This window comes from Chiloscyllium plagiosum, chromosome 33, assembly GCF_004010195.1.
Source record: "Chiloscyllium plagiosum isolate BGI_BamShark_2017 chromosome 33, ASM401019v2, whole genome shotgun sequence".
NCBI lineage: Eukaryota > Metazoa > Chordata > Chondrichthyes > Orectolobiformes > Hemiscylliidae > Chiloscyllium > Chiloscyllium plagiosum.
Genome location: NC_057742.1, coordinates 31,294,554 through 31,316,086, shown reverse-complemented (window position 1 = coordinate 31,316,086; position 21,533 = coordinate 31,294,554). Strand labels below are relative to the sequence as shown.

The following is a 21,533-nucleotide window of genomic DNA, read 5'->3' as shown; positions in this document are numbered from 1 at the left end:
TATACCTAAAGTAGTAACTGAAACACTATTTCCATGAAATTGCTCCACAGACAAGAGGATAGATTTCAGGAGTCCTAACCCAGGGGCTGAGACCAGAGGTGGCCAGGGCTAAAAGTAGTCCTGCTGGCCAGTGCACCAATTCCCCAGGTACAGCTGGCTCCCATGCTGTTGTATACAGTAGTTAGTATTTGAAAGAGATAACTGATATAAGATATCAAAATATAAAGGATTGAATGCTCTTCATTTACTTAGATACAATATAATTAACTACTAGATATTGTCAAACCAACCTTTGCTATTTAACTAAGGCCAGGCCTACCTTCAGCCTAAGCCATCGCAAGTAGCAACCCTCCCGCATAACATGAGCAACACAATTAACATCAGTAAAGAGGATTGGTAGTGGCAATAGTAGGAATGCTAATAGGTTCTGGCAAATGTTACAGAGTCTGGTAGATAGCACTGCCATGCAGCATATGTATATTCTAACAGTGACAGCCATCTGAAGATTTCACTCAGCTGTACATTGTAACATAGGCCATTTTTATAGAGAATACAGTTGGTGGGAAGCAGGGCCAGTCGCCTACATGTGGCAGGTAGCTATCCCAACTTTTTAATACTAATTGGAACCAACACAAGGAAGTAGAACCCTACTTGACACAGGCAGCAGTGCCCAGTTTAGGTGCTTTGGAAGCAGTTTCTTGGCAGAGTCAACCCATCAGACAGGACTAGCAGAGGACTTGTATGCCTGGGTTAAAGACTAACCACATACCACCCTGTAGAGGTGGCCTGGCTGAAAAGCCATTGTTCATTTGGATCTGTAGAAGTTGGAGAAATGGCACAGTAGCTGGTTTCTCATACCTGTGAGACCTTGGCCTATGCTCAAAGTACTTTCACTTGAGTTTGTTGCAGCCACTAAAAGACATTATATGAAATATGCTATCAGAAGTGTGACAGAGATGGAGAAAAATTTCAGAGCTGTAAGAAAATCTATACCATACAAAAGACAAGCATCAAAATTCAAGGCTGCAACGTTGAAGTGCTTGGTGAATCAGAACGGGTGCGTGAAGCTTACTTATCGCAGGCAGTGATATTGGGGCACAAATATGAACAAATTATAGTTGAATCAAAAAGATCGGAACAGCAAGCTCAATATGTTCTGGAAGTCAATGACCCAGCAGAGACAGTGAATCTAAAAGTCAAGTGCCTTGCTTTGATCAAGATTTCATTCCAGGAATAACAGCAGAGATGGCAGCACAGTGCCATACAGTCACATGGGAGCCCTCAACATCAGCTTTGGACCCTGTGAAAACTCATGACATCAGGGTGAATGTCGGCAAGGAAATCTCCTGCTCATTACAGTGTAACTTATACAACCCACTGCTCTCCTGAATCAGTACTCCTCCATGTTGAACAGTATTTGGAAAAAACACTGAGGGAGCCAAGGTCCCAGAATGTACTCTGCTGGGGGACTTCAATGTTGGAGAAACTGCATATTTCAAAGCCTATGGACCCTGACAACATTCCAGCAATAGTACTGAAGATGTGCTCCCTAAGTCAAGCTGTTTCAGTACAGGTACAACACTGACATCAACCCAATAATGTGGAAAATTGCACAGGTCTGTCCTGCACACGAAGCATAGGACAAATCTAACGAGGCCAACTACTGCCCAGCGGACAACTCTCAATCATCTGTCACGTGATAGAAAAGGTCTATCAATAGTGTATCAAATGACATTTGTTCAGTAATAATCTGATCATTGATGTTCAGTTTTGGTTCTATCGGAACCACTTGGCTCCTTATCTCATAGAGTCTTGTTCAAAACATGAACATGGTGAAGATGCTCCACACTGGGGAGACCAGCACCAGAGGGCACAGCCTCAGAGTGAAGGGACAACCCTTTAGAACTTAAGGCGACGAGTAGTTTCTTCCACAGAGTGGTGACTGTGTGGAATTTATTGCCATAGAGATCTGTGGAGGCCAAGTCATTGAGTGTATTTAGGACAGAGATAGATAGGTTCTTGATGAGTAAGGGGATCAAGGGTTATGGAGAGAAGGCAGGAGAATGGGGTTGAAAAACATATCAGCCAGGATCAAATTGCAGAGCAGAATCAATGGACCGAATTCTGTTCCTGTATTTTGTGGTCTTATGGACAAACAGCTGAATTCCAGAGGTGACATCAAGTCAGAACCTAAGTAGAGTGTAACTTTAAAGAACCATAGCAAGGCTGGAGTCAATAGGAGTCAGGAAATCTGATGGTTGAAGCCATATTTAGCAGAAAGGAAGCTGGTTATAGTCGTTGTTGGTCAAAACTCAGAGTTCAAATGTATCTCTGCAGGAGTTATTCAAGGTATTGTCCTTGGCCCAACCATCTTCAACTGCTTCAATGACCTTCCCTGACCTGACCCACAAGGTCAGAAGTAGATATGTTTGCCGATGATCGTACAATGTTTGTCACCATTCAATGTCTCAGATACCAAAGGAGTCCATATCTATCTACAGAAAGACCTGAACAACCTGGAATGGTAAGTGGCAATTAACATTCATGTAAAACAAGTGCCAGGCTATGGTCAACTCAAAAAGGAAGAATCTAATCATCGCCCTTTGTCATTTAATGACATTGAATCTCTCACTAGCAACCTCCTGGGAGTTACCATCAACCAGAGATTGAACTGGTTGATAGATCAGTATATAAATCTTTCAGCAGCTCACAGGGTAGGAATTCTGTGGTGAATATCCTACCTTCTGTCTCCCTAATGCCTGTCCACTCTCTACAAGGCAAAACTGAGGACTGTGATGGAATATTGTCCACTTCATTATATGAGAGCAGCTCTGGCAACAGTCATGACTCCTGACATCATTCAAGAAAAAGCAGACTGCTCAACTGATACTCCATCCACCACCTTCAATATTCATTCCCCTCACCAGCAAAGCACAGTGATAACAGTGTGTACCATCTACAAGATTAGATTAGATTCCCTACAGTGTGGAAACAGGCCCTTCGGCCCAACAAACCCACACCGACCCTCCGAAGAGTAACCCACCCAGACCCATTTCCCTCTGACTAATGCACCTAACACTAGGGACAATTTAGCATGGCCAATTCACCTGACCTGCACATCTTTGGGCTGTGGGAAGAAACCGGAGCACCTGGAGGAAACCCATGCAGACACGGGGAGAATGTGCAAACTCCACACTGACAGTTGCCCGAGGCTGGAATTGAACCCAGGTGCCTGGCGCTGTGAGGCAGCAGTGCTAACCACTCAGCCACCGTGCCACTCCAAATGCAATGCAGTAACTCACCAAGGCTCCTCCTTTAACACTGTCTTCCAAACTATGATCTCTATCATCCAGGACGACGAGCACAACAGAAATATGGGAACACCACAATCTGCAAATTCCCCTCCATGCTACACATCATCCTGATTTGCAACTATATTGCTGTTCCTTTAATGTAGCTGGGTCAAAATCCTGGAATCCCCATCCTAACAGTACTTGTGGGTCTTCCTACCTCGCAACGACTGCAGCACTTCACCACTACCTTCACAAGCGCACTTAGGGATAAGCAATAAATGCTGGCCTAGCCAGCGTGACCCAAATCCCACAAATGAATAAACCAAAAATACAAAAACAGAGGTAGACCAATCAGTCCATACAGCTTGCTCCAACATTTAATAAAATGATGGCTAATGTGATTGCAGCATTAATTCCACTTCCCTATAGCCTGCATGCCATACCCTTTACTCCTTTAAGATAAAACAAACTGTCTCATTCAGCCTTGACCCAGCCTCCACTACCATCCAAGAAAGAGAATTCCAACAACTACCTCAATTCTTTTCTCATTTTCATGTTAAATGGGAAATCCCTTATTTTGTGCCCCCTAACTCTAGATTCCTCTGTGAGAAGTAACATCCTCTCGTCATTTACTCTGTCAGGCCGTCTCAGAACCTTTCGCTTCAATAAGATCATTCTTCTCAACTCCAATGATTACAGGCTCAAACAACTCAAGCTTTCCTTAGAAGACAAGGCATTCATCCCAGGAATCAGCCAAATTAATCTTCTCTGGGCTGCCTCCAACGGAAATATATTCCTTTTTAAGCAAATAGTCCAAAATTGTATAAAGTACTCTTCTGGTTTCACTGATGCCCTGTACACTTTCAGCAAGATTCTGTAGAGTCATAGAGTCAAAGAGATGTACAGCATGGAAACAGGCCCTTCAGTTCAACCCATCGATGCCGACCAGATACCCAAACCTAATCTAGTCCCACCTGTATCCCTTCAAACCCTTCCTATTCATATACTCATCCAAATGCCTCTTAAATGTTGCAATTGTACCAGCCTCCACCACTTCCTCTGGCAGCTCATTCTATACACGTACCATCCTCCACGTGAAAAAGTTGCCACTTAGGTCTCTTTTATATCTTTCCCCTCTCACCCTAAACCTATGCCCTCTAATTCTGGACTCACCCACCCCAGGGAAAAGACTTTGCCTATTTACCCTATCCATGCCCCTCATGATTTTATAAACCCCTATAAGGTCACCCCTCAGCCTCCGACGCTCCAGGGAAAACAGCCCCAGCTTGTTCAGCCTCTCCATGTAGCTCAAATTCTCCAACCCTAGCAACATCCTTGTAAATCTTTTCTGAACCCTTTCAAGTTTCACAACATCTTTCCGATAGGAAGAAGACCAGAATTGAACACAATGTCCTACTATTAATACTATTTAATACTCTTTCTATTTTATGATTAATATTCCATTTACCTTCCAAATTATGTATTATATGCATGCTAACCTTCAGTGATTAATGTACAACGGCACTCTGTTTCACATTAGTCTGCAGATTCTCTCTATTTAAAATACTCTTCTTCTCTTCCAACTAAGCTGGACAGCACCACCTTTTTCCACATTATGCACAAACCACCACACACTTAATTTACCTTTGGCTCTCTGCAGGTTCTTTGTATCCTCTTCATAACTTGCTCTCCTCTCTATCTTTGTATCATCATCTAACCTTGCAACAATATCAATCTAACACCTTAATCACTTCTCAATTCACAGTGATCTTCCTCTATCAGTGAAAAAGACAATTTAACAAGGAACATTTTGCTAGAAGAAAATAAAATATTTGCGCATATGCAGCTTTATTCCAAGATTTGTTCATTGCTTGGAGGTCAGATTGATTAGACTTAGACCATCATTCTGCTATTTTCATTTCTCCCAAGACTCTGAAATCATCCAGATCCCCAGAGATTGAACACATTGTTTATGTGGAAACAACAAACTGAACCCAACTACTTGTCCTAGCATCGTGAAAGCTTGAAACACACTTCAATACAATACAAAAAAACAGTTATACTCCAATGCATGACAATGACTATCACTTATTCAAAACCTGAACAGTTCACTTCTCAGATACAAATGTACAGGGCAAGGTACTTCACTGTGTTTTAAATTTAGCAACACAACTGCAGCCCAGGGTCATTCAGTGTCTTATCCTTTTGTTAAAATCTCAAATGCTCTTTCAGAGCAATTTTTCAGCCAGCTTTCTTCTGCTGAATCATCTGCAGATTTTATTTCTAGTGATGAAGCAAGAAACTGGATAATTGCTCTGACAGTTCTGCAGCAATGCTGTCTTCTCCCTCATGTCAGGAGAGTGCACTTGTCACCTATTACATAACATGTTCTGTTTATATATATATAGGGTTACAGTGTCTACTTACACTGTTCTTGAAATATGAAAGTTCTTTTCAGGTTAAAAACTAAGGATTGATATAAATGTTGATGCTGTGACACAATAAGTCAACAAAGGAGTCAAGCTGTTTCCTTCATACCCTCTAAACTCTGCGGAGGCCTGTTAAAAACTCCAAGCAGTGTGACCTCTCCTCTCCTGTTTCTTACCTCAGCAGACGAGTCCTCATCAAAAGTTCTCTCAGCCACCGTTATACTATCCTTGATGAACAAGGGCACGTCTCCCCCTCTTTAAGCATAGTCCAAAATTGTATAAAGTACTCTTCTGGTCTCACTGATGCCCTGTACACTTTCAGCAAGATTCTGTAATATTAACGCTTCATAGAGTAAAAGATAAGTGACAAGTAGGGGAGTCAACGGTATTGTGGTATTATCACTAGACTGTTAATCCAGAAACTAGGTAACATTCTGGGGACCGAGGTTTGAATCCTGCCACAGCAGATGGTGGAATTTGATTCAATAATAGTCTGGAATTAAGAGTCTAATGATGACAATGAATCCATTGTCGGAAAAACCCATCTGGTTCACTGATGTCTTTTAGGGAAGGAAACAACCATCCTTACATGGTTTTATACAAATGTGACTCCAGACCCACAGCAATGTGGTTGACTCTTAACTGCTCTTTGGACAATTAGGAGTGGGCAATAAATGTTGACTCAGCTCACATCCCATGAAAGAATTAAAAAAAAGAGTTGTCAGATTATCAAGTGAGGCCAAATGGTTTAGTTGTGTCGTCTTGAGCAGGAATCCTGCTATCCTTACCTGGTCTGGCCTTTGAGATGGAAATGTGTTGCTGGAAAAGCGCAGCAGGTCAGGCAGCATCTAGGGAACAGGAGAATCGACGTTTCGGGCATTAGCCCTTCTTACCTGGTCTGGCCTTTGTCTGATTTTAATTTCACAATAACACTGTTCAATATTTAACTGACCACTACCTTAACACGAAAACCCACTGATAGTGATTCAAGGAGGAGGCACACCACCATTTTCTCAAGTTAGCCAAGCAATACTAGCCTTACTAGTCCTGATGAAGGATTCCAACCTGAAACATCAACTTTCCTGTTCCTCCGATGCTGCCTGACCTGCTGTGCCTGGTCAGCTCCATGCTTTATTGATCCAGCCTTACTAGAGGTGGGCCAATGTTAGTAATAATAACGTTTTCTTAATTTTCTTATAATAATAACACAAGCACAGATAGTTCAGTGGATGTAAGTGAGCTGAAGTGTAGGATTGAGTTCATACTGAGCCAGACATCAATGGGTTATACTAAGTGAACTGACCTCAGTTCCAGGCAACAATAGGAGGAAACGTTTATTACAGCCATTGCCTTTCCAAGGTAAATTGAGGTAAACTAAGCATTCAGGGCCAAAAATGGTGGTCTTTGGCCCATTGGTAAGTGTGTGAGAAACAAGTCAGAATCGTACAGTGATACAGCATGGAAACAGACCCTTTGGTCTAACTCGTCTATGCTGACCAGGTTTCCCAAACTCAACTATTCCCATTTGACTGCGTTTGCCCCATAAACTTCTAAATATTTCCTAACCATGTACCTCTCCAAACGCCTTTTAAATGTTGTAACAGTACCTGCATCCATCACTTCCTCTGGCAGTTAATTCCAGATATGCACCGCTCCCTGTGTAAAGAAGTTGCCCCTCAGGTCCCTTTTAAATCTTTCCCCTCTTACCTTAAATCTATGCCCTTTAGGACTCCCCTGCCCAGGGGAAAAGACATTCACTATTCAACTTGGGCAAGCCTTTCATGATTTTATAAACCTCATCCTCTGACACTCCAGAGAAAAAAAAAGTCCTGGCCTATCCAGCCTTTCCTCATAACTCAAACCCACCGGTCCCAGCAACATTCTTGTCGATGTTTTCTGTTCCCTTTCTAGTTTAACAACATCCTTACAATTGTAAACAATTAACTGATCAGGATGGTTTTGGGGAGCACTACTTCTGCATCAGGCTCGCAAGCTGGGTACCTGGTTAAAGGCCTCTTTACCAGCTTGCTGTTAACACCATTCTCAAAGCACATGGAATAATACACATCCCAATGTGTAGACTGATTGGTGAATGCAGTCTTATAGTACAATAGACAGTCACAGAAAAACCCATTCATAAATTTCTCAACAAGCATGGTAAGGATTGGCTACAAGTTGAACTGCTCCATCTCAAAAGTGAATGTAAGTACAGAATGAAGCATATGACACCGTGTAATGTAAGGAAGTTCTTATATTCACCTGCAGATTCAAAGACAACAAACGTATAATTAATGTATCCAAATTATGTAAATGGAAAGAGGTCATATGATTTTCATAGACAATGTCAGCAAGCACTGGACCTACAGGAGTTCTCATGGTAACACCGTTTATTTGAACACATATGGTGCCATCGAAACTGAGCCTCACTGTACACATTTCCAGGTTTATAATTTCAATGAACACAGATAGTGGCATATCTAGATTGCCACAATACAGTGACACAGTTTAAATGTTGATGGCTTGTTTCATGCCAGTCTAAACATACCAGCATTCTCTAAATCGGCATTTACTCCGAAGTTGGAAACTCCATTGAACAACTGTGCTCCTGTGAGGCACTGGCTGCTAGCGGGTTCTGATACCCATGGGAGGCCAAGTATCATTGCTTGATCACAGGTTAGCAGTGACATGGGAGAGAAGCCACACTGATAGGCAGCAAAAGCACAGGGAGTGGTTCTTATTGGGCACTTTTCACAATGCTGGGTCCATCAACCAGGCATTGATTACCTTAGAATCCACCTTGCCCCACCCACCAAGGAGCCCTCAAGCAACCCAGCCAGAGTTTGCTTGCTGATCTCCCAGTATGGTGGGCCCTCCACCCAGAAAAGGGGTAGCATCAGCAGTTGGAGGTGTAGGCATTAAATAAGAATTCGTTGGGGTGGTAGACGGAAGGCGGTCAGGTCTTGATTGATCAGCCTTACTGAATGCCCTTCCTCCTCCATCAACGTCAAACTCGCAGACAGCATAAAATTCCACACCTTGGCTCATAACGTACCACTTAAAAAACATCTCTCAGAAGTCTTGGAGGGAAGTTGTTTGCCGGAGCCTTCCACATCCATCAAAGTTTCACCTACACATCCACCAATATCATTTATTGTATCCGTTGCTCCTGATGCGGTCTCCTCTACATTGGGGAGACTGGACGTCTCCTAGCAGAGCGCTTTAGGGAACATCTCTGGGACACCCTCACCAATCAACCCCACCGCCTTGTGGTCCAACATTTCAACTGCCCCCTCCCACTCTGCCAAGGACATGGAGGTCCTGGGTCTCCTCCAGCGCCGCTCCCTCACCACCCGACACCTGGAGGAAGAATGCCTCATCTTCTGCCTCAGAACAATTTGGATTTCACCAGTTTCCTCATTTCCCCTTCCCCCACCTCACCCCAGCTCCAGCCTTCCAGCTCAGCACTGCCCTCATGACCCGTCCTACTTGCCTATCTTCTTTTCCACCTATCCACTCCACTCTGCAAGCACCCTGCCTCTATTCCTGATGAAGGGCTTTTGCCCGAAACTTCGATTTTCCTGCTCCTCGGATGCTGCCTGATCTGCTGTGCTTTTCCAGCACCACTCTAATCTAGACTCTGGTTTCCAGCATCTGCAGTCCTTGTTTTTAATCTAGTTGACCACCAGCAGCTTCTGAGCTTTAGGAGTCTAGTACTTGACACCCAGGGAGATCAGTCCTGTGCATGTTTAATTCCTTTCCTGATTGACTTAGCAGTTTTAAAGTCTGTGCTCTTTAATGCTTTTTTAATGAACCCGAACACTTGAGCAACAAAGCAATTTGAGATTCAAGCAAATCAGGGGGTACATAAAAAGAAATTTTATACATTACAGTTCGACAATGCTACATTCTCAGCAGGGTGCATCATATATGAGTTAAACAGATCAGAGGTAGGAAACAAAATGGTAGGTTTAAATACACAGCCTGCACTTCCCTACTAGGATTGTGGAATTTATATGTGACTCCCAAGGTTACATCTTTATGGCCTGCATAAACTCAAGCTTCCTCATGTTGTGATACATAATACAAATTTCCCCTCATCCCCATTGTCAATTCAGTTTACACTGTGGATTTATTATTTTATTTATGGGGGAACTGTCTTTATCTGAATTGCAAATCTACACGGAAAAGTCTGTCATTTTTCTCTACGTGAGTGTCCATAATCTGGTCACATCCTGTAATCCTCCATCTGGAAACAAGAAACCATCCAGCACAATCTCTGTGTGGTACTGCATCATAAAATCCCATCTGTGATGGTCTACATCATAAACTCCCTAAGATGGGGGATACAGTCATAAAGCTCCATTCAGTGAGGCAAAACCAATATAACACAAAGAAAAATAACTATCAACCACAAGCAAATGTAAGCCCTGAACAAAGTCAGCACTGATGTCTTTTAGATAGAAAACTAATCTGAGGTCAAACGATGATCATAAACTGAGTGGACAATATCATCTGATCCCCAGTAACTCATTGAGTCAGCGCTCAGTCTAATATATTATCAAAGAAGATTATGCTGCTGCTATTTTCTTTGCCACCTTTATGCTTTACTGTTGGTGCTTAGATATATTTTGTAGAGGATTTGTCATGCTGTCATAATTTGAAAGAAAATGCAATGTCCACAAGTAATCGTCCATGGTGCAACAATGTGGAAATTCGTATCACGAAGGAGGGAAGTTCTGTACCAAAAGATCTGTTCCTAAACGTGATTTTAACTCTATGAGAACTACCAACATGGGGTCAGTGAGGAGAATAAAAGCTCACATTAACTCATGAGAGGGAGTTCCAGGCCAATGTAACTCTTTGGCGTCTGTTAAATACACCAGGCTGGACATCCCTTGGCCCCCTCCACGAACCCAGTGCCTACGAAGTGTAACAACAGCAGTGAAGTGAGTCAGGCTAACACAATGAGAAGCCGCAGATAGAAGCAAAAGATAACTACTTGCTGAGATTACCAGCACACCAAGCTAGTATGCCACTCTGAACTTCAGTCTGTCTCCTCCTCATTCAGTCAGTACATGTAGCTGTTGGGACAGACGAAGGAATCAGAGCATGGTGAAAGCACAGGAAGATGCCATTTTGCCTGTCATGTTCATGAATGCACTCTGCAAGAGCAAGTCACTGAGTCTCACACCTGATAATTTTCAGATAATTGCCAAGTTCTTATTTGAAGGCATCTTTCAAATCTGCCTCACCACACTCTTGAGCAGGGTATTCCAGATCTGACCCACCTTTTCCTCATGTCACTTCTGTTTCTGCTGCCAATCACCTTAAATCAGACTCTTCTCCATCTTGACTCACCAAAAGAAATAATTTCTCCCTGTCTATTCTTTCTGGACCCCTCCTGATTTTCAACACCTTTATCAAATCTCCTCTAGACCTTCTCAACTCAAAGGAGAACTCTAGCCTGTCCAATATATCCATATGAGTGATGGTCTTTATTCCTGGAAACATTGTTATGAAACTTCTTTGGACCCTCTCCACTGGCTTCACATCCTTCTTTAAGTGTGGTCCCCAGAACTGGACACAATACCCCCATTTTCGACAGAACCAATGTTTTACACAAGTTCATCATCTTATTACAGTTTTTGTGCTCCATGTTTCTGTTTATAAAGTCCAGGATTCAAATGCTTTATTACTCCTATCTCATCCGAACTTACCTCCTTCAATGATTTGTGTATATCTACCCTGATTCCTGTGACCTGAACTTCCCTTGCAATTGTATCCTTTGTTTTATATTACCTCCCGTCAGTCTGACCCCAAAAATGTGCTCCTTCACACTTCTCAGAATTATATTTCATCTGCCACTTGTTAAATCATTCCACCAGCTAGTCAAGCCCTCTTAAATATTATCACGATCCTTCTCACAAGTTCACAATATTTCCAAGCTTTGTGCCATTAGCAAAATGAGATTGTTCCTTATAAATCCAGGTCAATATATCAGGACAGGTCCTAATCTGCACTTGACTCTGCTGTTTCAAATCTAAAGGTAGAATTTGATGCAGACACTGGAATTGTTTGAAATGTAAAGTATCCAATTCGTTAACAAGGGACAAAAAAAGTCACATACAAATACATAAAACTAGCAACAAGGCAGTGACTGCAATATCACTCATGGTTCAGATGTCAATTTTACATTGTCCTGTTCCTGTTTTTATCTTTAAAGGCATCGTCTTTATTCTTTGGTGAAATCACTGCCTTCTAATTATTTTCAAATAAACTTACTTTGCTCCATAATCAATATTCTCCTTAATTTTGGAGTTAACTATTTATTGATTTAATCTTTTATAGGATGTGGGCATTGCCAGTAAGTGTTTGATGCCCATCTTTAAATTCCACTTGAGGTCAGTTAAGTACCAGCACATTACTTTGGACCTGGGGTCAGGAAGGAATGCTGGCAAACTTTTTTCTCTAAAGGACATGGGTGCTGAGATTTTTTATGACAATCAGTGAGGATTTCACTACTAGTGAAAATAGCTTCTCTTCTAGATTTCTTTGGGACAAATTAATTGAAATTTAAATTCCACTAGCTGCCATTTGAAGACATGTCCTTAACACATTAGCTTGGCCCTCTAGATTACAGTGCTACAGTTGTGATACCACAATGCTATTATTTTCCCCGACTTAATATCGCAAAGAGGTAATTCACAATATCAGGAATCTACCAGTTTGATCACAGCTGGGTTCCCCACAGTTGCAAACTCCTGTTTCGGAAGGACAGCGTTTAGCCAGTTATATAATACAGGCCTTTACTCCCAAACAAAACTTCATTATTCCTTTCTCTTTGCGTTTGAGCTGCATCTTTGATATTGATTTTTTATGGCAGGACCTATCCTGACACTGCTCGGGAGAGATTATGTAGACAATGAGTCACAGTCAAGACACTCTGCTCTCAATTCGGTTCAGACACAGTCAGACAGACTGTAATTAAAAATCTTTTTCTGAACAACCCATTGAATTGCAGCATCTGTGCTTGAGCTTTAGTCAGTCATGATGGCCTGATAACAGAAAGCTTCATGCTGTTGTACATACTTCATGCCCCAATCACACATTCCCAGCCTCCTCCTCCTCCTCCTCCTCACCATCCCTCCCAACAAAACAAACACACACACACACCTCATCAGGAATAGATCTTATATGGAGGTAGACACTCAGATCAAGTTGCCTCAGGCGCTTTCATTTGCCTGCATGGTCTTATGTCAACTGTCTCATTGACACCCACCACTCCATTTCAACCTCCTCCTCTACATTGGTAGCTACCCATGAACAGAGCAACAATTCTTGGAAATAGCAATAATCTGTAATTATTTCACAATTTTGTGTGAGGACATACTATCTCCTCCCATTTGCAAATTGTCTCAACACAATCATTTCATTGTCTAATCTTGGCATGATCCAGGGAGTTGGCAAACCCTTCAGCTTTTCCCCGTTTCTCTCCTGTTATCTTAAGCGGAGCAACAGGTTAGAGTTGTACTAGTTGATAGAACTGAGCTGTTTAAACAGATCACACAGAGTTGAACAGAGATGATTGAGAGAAATGGTTTCTGCTGACTGAGGAGCCCAGAATAAGGGATCATAGCATTTCAAGCTCAGTTGTTAAAGGTGAAGTAATTCTTCAAAAGAAGACTAGTGAAAATTTGAACTCTTTTCTCCGAAAGGGCTTGATCCATTGAAACTTGATAATCGAAATTGATTAATTCTTGCGAAAAATGCATGTTCAGAGTTACAGACTCTGACCTGATGAGTGACTCAAGGGATTGAATGATTTATTCTTATTGCTGTGCTCCTTTTCCCCCATTTCATCCAAAAAGCTGTATTACCAATGTCAATCACCATAGGCTACTGAACTTTATACCTAAGCCTGCTTTGGACTGAGCACAAACACATGGGAGCCCTGACAACTTTCTCTCCTCTCCAGCCCAGAAATTCAGAATAATTGTACAACGTAGCCACTTTACTGCCTGAAATTAGATAACTCAACATCGACAGTGATCAAAATATGCTTTTTCATAGCATAGGGTCAGTCTAGCACTGAGTTGCTTAACTTAAATAGACTTACAAGTGAGGGAAAGTTTGTCAGAGATAAACTGCTTCCTCTGATGCTGAACAGCATGGTAATCAAAAACACAGTGAAATCATGATCATAAGGAAGGAGACCATTTGGCTCAGAAGTCAGTGCCACTCTCTAGAGAAATACAATCAGTGCCAATCCCCTTGTTTTGTCCACATAGCTCAACATATTTATTTCCCTTCAGTGCTCCAAATTATGTTTTGAAATCAATGACTATCTGCACTTCCACCACCCTCGCTTGCACAGAGTCCTCGGCCATTATCACTTGCTATGCTGGAAGATGCTTCATCACATCTTATGCTTTCATGGTTTCACTTGATCTTCGAATCCATCGGACGTCACTGGGAAAAATGCTATAAAGGATGTCATCGCTTTTAAAAATAAATAACATAAATCAAGAAAAGTCAGCATGGCTTCATGAAGGGAAATCATGCCTGAAAAATATATTAGAGTCCTTTGAGGAAGGAACAAGTAGGATAGATAAAGGAGAACTGTTAGATGTAAAATAGTTGGATTTCCAATTGGCAATCGATAAAGTACTGCATGTAAGGTTACTAAATAAGACAAGCGCGCATGGTGTTGGGACTAGTGTGTTAGAATGGATAGAGAATTGACTACTGAGACAAGTCAGAGTTGAGAAAAAAGGGGGCGCTTTCAGTGCAGTAACCTATAACTAATAGTGTGGTTAAGGTTGTACAGGACATTGGTGAGGCTACTTCTGCAGTACTGTGTCCAGTTGTGGTCACCCTGTTACAGGAAGCTTATTGTTAAGCTGGAGAGGGTTCAGAAAAGATTTACCAGGAGGGTGCCAGGAATGGAAAGTTTGAGTTATAAAAAATGGGCTGGACAGGCTGGGACCTTTTTTCACTGGAGCATAGGAGATTGAGGGGTGAACTTATCTCTCTTTATAAAATCATGAAGGGCATAGATAAGGTGAATGACAAGTGCCTTTTCCCTAAGGTGGGAGAGTTCAAAACTAGGCACATATTTTTAAGGTGAGAGGAGAAAGATTTAAAAAGAACATATGAGGGGCAACATATGAGTGGTTCATGTGTGGAATGAACTGCCAGAGAAAATGGTAGGCATAGATACAGTTACAACTTTTAAAATATATTTGGATAAGTTTATGAATAGGAAAGTTTGGAGAGATATGGGCTAAGTGCAGGCAGGTGGGACGAGCTCAATTTCGGAACATGGTTGGCGAGGACTAGCACAGTCTGGCTCTGTGCTATATGACTCTGTGATTCTATGGCACAAACAATACAGCTGCAGCTGCAATTACTTACAAAATGTTTAATAACTTGGATGGAGGAAGTCAATGTACTGCCACCAGGTTCGTGAATGATACAAAAACAGGTGGGAAGACAAGCAATGAGGATGATATAAGGGGTTTGCAGAGGGATACAGACTAGTTAAGTACGTGTGCAAAATGTTGGCAGATGGAATATAATGTAAGGTAGTGCAAGGTAATGTACTCTTGTCAGAAAGAAGAACTGAACATTGTTTATATGAGGAAAGACTTCAGAAACCTACAGCATATAGGGACTTGCAGTCCTTGCATATGAATCTCAAGAAGTTGAGATCCAAGTTGAGTGGATAGTAGGGAAGACCAGTAGACTGTTAGCCTTTATTTCAAAGTAAGTGCAGTAAAAATGATCCAAGGCACTAGTCAGATCACACCAAGAATACACCGAACTGTTTTGGTTCCCTTATCTAATGAAAGATAAGGTTAGCATTAGAGGCAGTCCAGAAAAGATTCACCAAGTTAGGGGCCGCTAAGTTGATTCTGAGAGATTTTCTTCTGAGGAGAGGTTGAGCAGGATTCAAGTCCCAACTATTACAAAGGTGTACGATAATATCACGAAACAAGTTGATTTAAAATAAATAGATTTGGTTTGTACTCATTGGAGTTGACAGGAATGAAAGGAGACCTTGATTGAAACATAAAAGATTCTTAGGGGGATTGACAGGGCAGACGCAGTCGTTTCCCGAGAGGGAGAGTCGAGGACCAAAGCATATCATCTCAGAGTAAGGGATAGCTTTTATAATTTTAATTAGGATCACATTTAAGTCCCTTCTTTTTATAGCGATCTGATATCTTGATCCAGGAACAACTGTCATGTAATTATGCAATTTGCAGTTGAGTTATACCCACAATGCTTCAAAACAAATGGCCAGTAGTAACTTGAGAAGATGGTGAACATGAACCAAAACTCTGAGGTGCCAAAGCTAACAGCGTCTACCATTTCAATTGTGTGTACCTGGTGCTGTTTAAACTAGGATTATGTTAGGTGGGTCTAAGGGAAAGTCAGGTGAAAGAGAAAAGCAAAAGAACTGCAGATGCTGGAAATCAGAAACAAAAACAGAAATTGTGGGAACATCTCAGCAGGTCTGACAGCATCTGTCGAGAGAAATCAGAGTTAACGTTTTGTGTCTGGTAACCCTTCTTCAGAATGCTGCCAGACCTGCTGAGATTTTCCAGCAATTTCTGTTTCTAATTCAGATGGAAGAAAACTGTTTTCCAAAATCTGCAAATTCCACGACTTGAGTATTTTGGGGTTGCATAAGGAGTACAGCAGAAAGATGACTCACTAGTGAAAGTTTGCATGTTAAGGCCAATTAAACTAGGCTGACAAATTGGATAACAGAGAGAAAAAAATCAAGCTGGTGGACTTCCTCTGAAACAGGAGGAAGAAATGCATCATTCTTAGATTGGAAGGGAACAGCTAGCGATTAGTGTTTGGGCCTCTTTATTTATAATCTATATGCATGGCATCAAAAGAAGGATCACTGTGATATATCTAGGTTTAGTGACAATACAAAGCCAGGTGGGAAAGAGAGTTGTCAAGAGAGCCACAAGGAAAGATTGACCACTCAAGTGATTGGACAAGAAGGTGGCTGAAGAAGGAATGGGAAAGACTGGAAAAGCAGATTTTTTCTTTAAGGAAGTGCAAGTAAATGTCAGTTTTCTGTGAATCCCTGTGTGTCCTTGTACATGAGTCAACAAAAGTTAACGTACAAGTGTAGTAATCAGCCAGAAGAGCAATCCATTTTATTGCAAGGGGAATGGAAATATAGGTTTAAGGAAATCCCTATATATGTCTTTTTGATAATACACATGAACTACTGCTTCTATACCTATAACTACTGAGTGGTTGACTAAAGGCTCAATGTATGTTCACTCAGCAGCACTTTGAGATGTTTCTTTTGATGAGACAAATCCCTACATTCAAGATGAAGAGCTCCCGACAGCTTTATGTAGAATTGACATTTCTGACTTGAATTTGTTTAGATAAAGCTCTTTTCTAGAATGAAATGCCCCATCATAATGGAGACAGTTCTCTTGTGAAGAACAAAAATACCATGACTAAATCTTGTCTTTACTGACAGGTACAGCTATATCAGAGACAAGAAAATGAAGATGGATTAAATGGAATTTTCTACTTTGATGACAGCAGGTATGATGGACTTTGTGCCATCTGATCTGGATCCCCTTGACTGTGATTTTGAGTTTGAGGTCAATTTTAGCAATCTCACACCATGGGATCTCCTTGGGAAGGGTTTTGGGGTGGGGGGAGGGGGTTAGGTGATGAACAGAGAAGAGTCTATATAAGCTGTGAAAACTGTTAATTGCTCTATCAGCCAACTGGGTGGTCAGCATCTCTCTGGTCTCACTGCGAGTAGTGTCTACAGCTATAGACACTGACCATCCAGGAGCTAAACATGAGATAAACAATGAAGATTGAAGAGGCATACCACTGGGGCCAGGTCACTAGGTACTAGTAGGGGAATAGTTGAGGGGATGGAGTTCACCAAGATTGTCAGGCTAATATCCAGAGGGGCTAAGACATTGCTAGGAACGGAGAGTTTGAGTTATAAAGACAGGCTGGATAGGCATTGGAACTTAGGAAGGTTGAGGGGTGATTTTATAGAGGTTTATAAAATCGTGAGGGGTACAGATAAAGGCATGTCAGGGGTCTTTTCACTAGGGTGAGAGATTTCAAGACTAAGGGGCATATTTTTAAGGTGAAAAGGAAAGGATTTAAACAAGACATTTTTCTTTCACACAGAAAGAGATTCATGAGGAAATGGTAGACTCAGGTACAGTTACAACATTTAAAAGACAGTTGGATAAGTTTATGAGTAAGAAATGTTTGGGGGGGGATAGGAGTCAAGTGCAGGCAGGTGGGACTAGATTAGTTTGGGATTATGATTGGCATGGGGGAGTTGGACCAAAGTCTCTTTTTTTCATGCTGTATGAGTCTCTGACTCTAAGAGGAGGAATGTCATTGGCAAGGTGGCCATTGAAGCCCCAAAATGTGTGAATCCTCACATGTCCACAACTGGCAAATATATTTAAAACTGCTGTGCTTCACATGGCATGGATCTCCATCCACAGTGAGTAATTGGTGGAAATTTGACCTTTACCTGGTTATTCATTGGTTACCTGACCTTCCTAAGCCTGGGATGAGAGAGTTGGAATGGATTGATGTCACCCAGTGTTCCCCTCCTACAACGGATTATTGGGAAGGGGTTGGGGCAGATCCATAAGAGGCAGGCCCATTAACCATTACAATTTACACTCCGACATAACTCTTAACCAAAACAAAATCAGAAATTGCTGAGAAAGCTCAGCATCTGTGGAGAGAAGGCAGGGTCAACATTTCATTAACGGCTGACTTTTCTCAATAGTTTCTGTTTTTCTTCTGGTTTCCAGCATCTGCAGCTCTTTGGCTAATTTTTCTGTTTACTGTATGACGCCTAACCGATTAGCTGGCAAGCTGAGAGCGAAAATCCATTCCACAGTTTACAAGGCTTGCAGGATCCAGAAGCAGATGCAGAAGGCAATTTATTTCAAGAAACTTATCATGTCAAGGCTAGTCAAGAATGCCACGTGTCAAGTGAGTGGCTCAAATCACCAAGTGTTCCACATTTATCCCTTGCCTCTGCCAAGCCTACATCCTTCCACCTTTTTCTTGGTGTAGGACTATTACACAGTGAAGATGTAATATATAATAGATGATCTTACATACAGTACTTGTACCTTTCAAAAAGAAAATCAGCCCTACTGTCCCTTGAGAACAAGCTAGGTAGAATGAACTGTATCATTCATATCTTCTTATCCTTGTGATTATGAATTGTGATAGGATCCAGTCATTAATCTCCAAGGAAACCTTGAACACAGACATGTCACACTGATGTACTTCCCTCATTTCAGAACGTTGTATCAGAATACATATCAACCAGCAAGAGACATTCAGAGGTTGAGAAATTGTGAATGGCTGCATTACTCCTTAGGATTTCACATTTGGGTTATCCAAAGTACATCATATGAAACGACCATATGATGAACAGTGATTGTGCCGTTATTCTGCTGAAACCATTTACAGCACCACTGGATCCATTATTTGTTTCTACACATGACACACTATCACCCCTTCTTGTCATGTACCTTAATCTGTCTTGTCATTTTATCGTTCTTCCCTTCACTTTATTTCCCTTTTGTGCTTTTCCATTCATTCCCTGATTCAGCACTACTGTAAAAACTGCCCATTACTAATATCTGCAGTGGTTTGCTTCTGCTTATTTCGAACATCTCTCATCTCTGATGAAACACCACTGATCTGAAGAGTTAGCTAGAAATTCAATTCCTTCCCACACGTGCTGAGTGGTCAGTCCCTTATTACTGCCAGGAAGGAACACTAGTGCACAGCCTTACCATGCCAATGCCACTTGGCAAATTAACATTCTCTTAAAGTCCTCATACCACCATTACTGTGATTCACTTCTGATTGGCTGTCAGCAGGCAGAATCACAGCCCCAGGGTCATGGATTATAGAATCCCTACAATATGGAAGTAGGGCATTTAGCCCATCGAGTCCACACCGACCCTCCAAAGAGCATCCCAACCAAACCCACCTGCATTTTTCATGGTTAACCCACGTAACCTGCATACCCATACACAGTAGGGGCTATTTAGCATGGACAATCCATCTTTGGACTGTGGGAAGAAATTCATGTAGACCCACAAGGGAGAATGTAAACTTCAGACAGACAGTCACCCGAGGCTGGAAGCGAAGCCGGGTGCCTGGTGCTATGAGACAGCAGTGCTAACCACTGAACCACCATGCTGCAGGGAAGACTTGCTGTTGCTCAGGTTAAGAATCTCAGTGCAGTAGGCCTCCCCAAAAGTACACAACATGGGGTTCTTGCCAGCTATCAGGTATACAAGGTCCTGTTACCCACATTAAATTCTACCCTTGGATCTGCATTTTTGTCCTGTCACAAGGTCAAACCTGTTGAGAGTTTTGAGCATTTTTCTATTTTTTATTTCAGATAGCATTATCATCAGATAATAGCGCTTATTTACTTTGCCAAGAAAAGGTGGTCAAATTCAAATGAACTCGCACACAGCTCGAGTTGAGATTTCCATTGTCTCATTCCCATTTGTCTAATCAAGCTTCAAATTCAGGAAGTTTGCAAATAATCAATGTGTGTGGTTGGATTTCCCACAACTGCTGAACGCTTTATCACAGTGCAGCTAGAGAAAGTTCATATTTCCTCACTTACCCGGTGATCCCAATAGGATGTGCACCACATCATCGTACAGCATGAGGGTGGCTGGCCGTTCTGGAAGAAGATAGAGGCTCACTGATGTAAACACTGCAAGGAAACAGGTAAAATATAGAGGTTTAGATTCAATGTTCCATTTATAATCTGTCTCATTTATTACATCAGAATACATTAAATGGAGTTTCTTTGTATGCGACCCTACATTACCTCAAATTGACAATAATATTAGCTAATTAAACATACTCTGGCTCAAAAACAGTTCAAAAAAGACCTGTGTCCAAAGTTTTTCAAATGGACAGTGGCAAAAAATTTAAATAATGAACTAACCTTTGGTGAGGGTACAGACATGATTTATAAGGATATTGCCAGCAATGGAAAGTAGATTTTTTTTTTCTCTCAGAGGTCAGGGAGTTTGGAAACTCTTTTCCTAGAGTGAAGGCAGGATTTTGAAGGCAGGATACATAGACTCTTGACTAAGAAGGGAATCAGAGGGTATCCGGACTAGGCAAGGAAGTGGAGTTGAGGCTGTGATCTTATTGAATGATGTGGTTGGGCTGAGGAGCCATGTGGTCTACTCCTGCTTGAATTTTGATGCTCGAATTTTAACTGCAAGGAAGTACTGAATAGGCTGCTGGTGCTTTCTTTGGAGCATCATCTGAGATAGTGAACACGATAGAAAGAGGTTACAAGGAATGTCCATTTATTAAACCCCAGAAAACTTTATTCTCTGTTCAATCAAAGGCACAGCATGCCACCATAACAACAATTACAGAGCTGTTAAAAGTTGCATCAAGTAACATTGCAATAACATTTGCTCACACCAATAAATATACTTAAAATCAATTTATTGGATTTGCTTTGGAACATGTTGAGAAAATGTTAAGGTGCTTTGTTAACATGAGTTCCTTCTTCTTGGTGGTATGAATAATTTTCAGAAATATTAGGTTAGCTTTTAATCTAACTGGAACTAACTCAGTGCATACTTATTGAATAAAGTATTGTTGTGAGTTGATGGTGGAGTACTATTTTCCTGACCAGTAGGACAAAGGGACAGTGTTTAACTTGCTGAATCTTAATGCAAGACTGAGAGAGCCGCAAACATCAATTTTC

At 41.5% G+C, this 21,533-nt stretch overlaps 1 protein-coding gene across 3 annotated transcripts in view; it reads right to left on the bottom strand.

The window, feature by feature from the left end:
* fam171a2a (family with sequence similarity 171 member A2a) overlaps nt 1-21,533 on the bottom strand; it is a 310,310-nt gene that overhangs the window by 109,536 nt on the left and 179,241 nt on the right. For 2 of the 3 annotated variants that reach the window (XM_043675235.1, XM_043675236.1), the window contains one exon: nt 20,421-20,513. In XM_043675235.1, the coding sequence (XP_043531170.1) occupies nt 20,421-20,513 (93 nt within the window). Of the gene's footprint in view, nt 1-20,420; nt 20,514-20,750; nt 21,079-21,533 lie in introns of all 3 variants that reach the window. The other variant, XM_043675237.1, reaches the window with a different exon arrangement.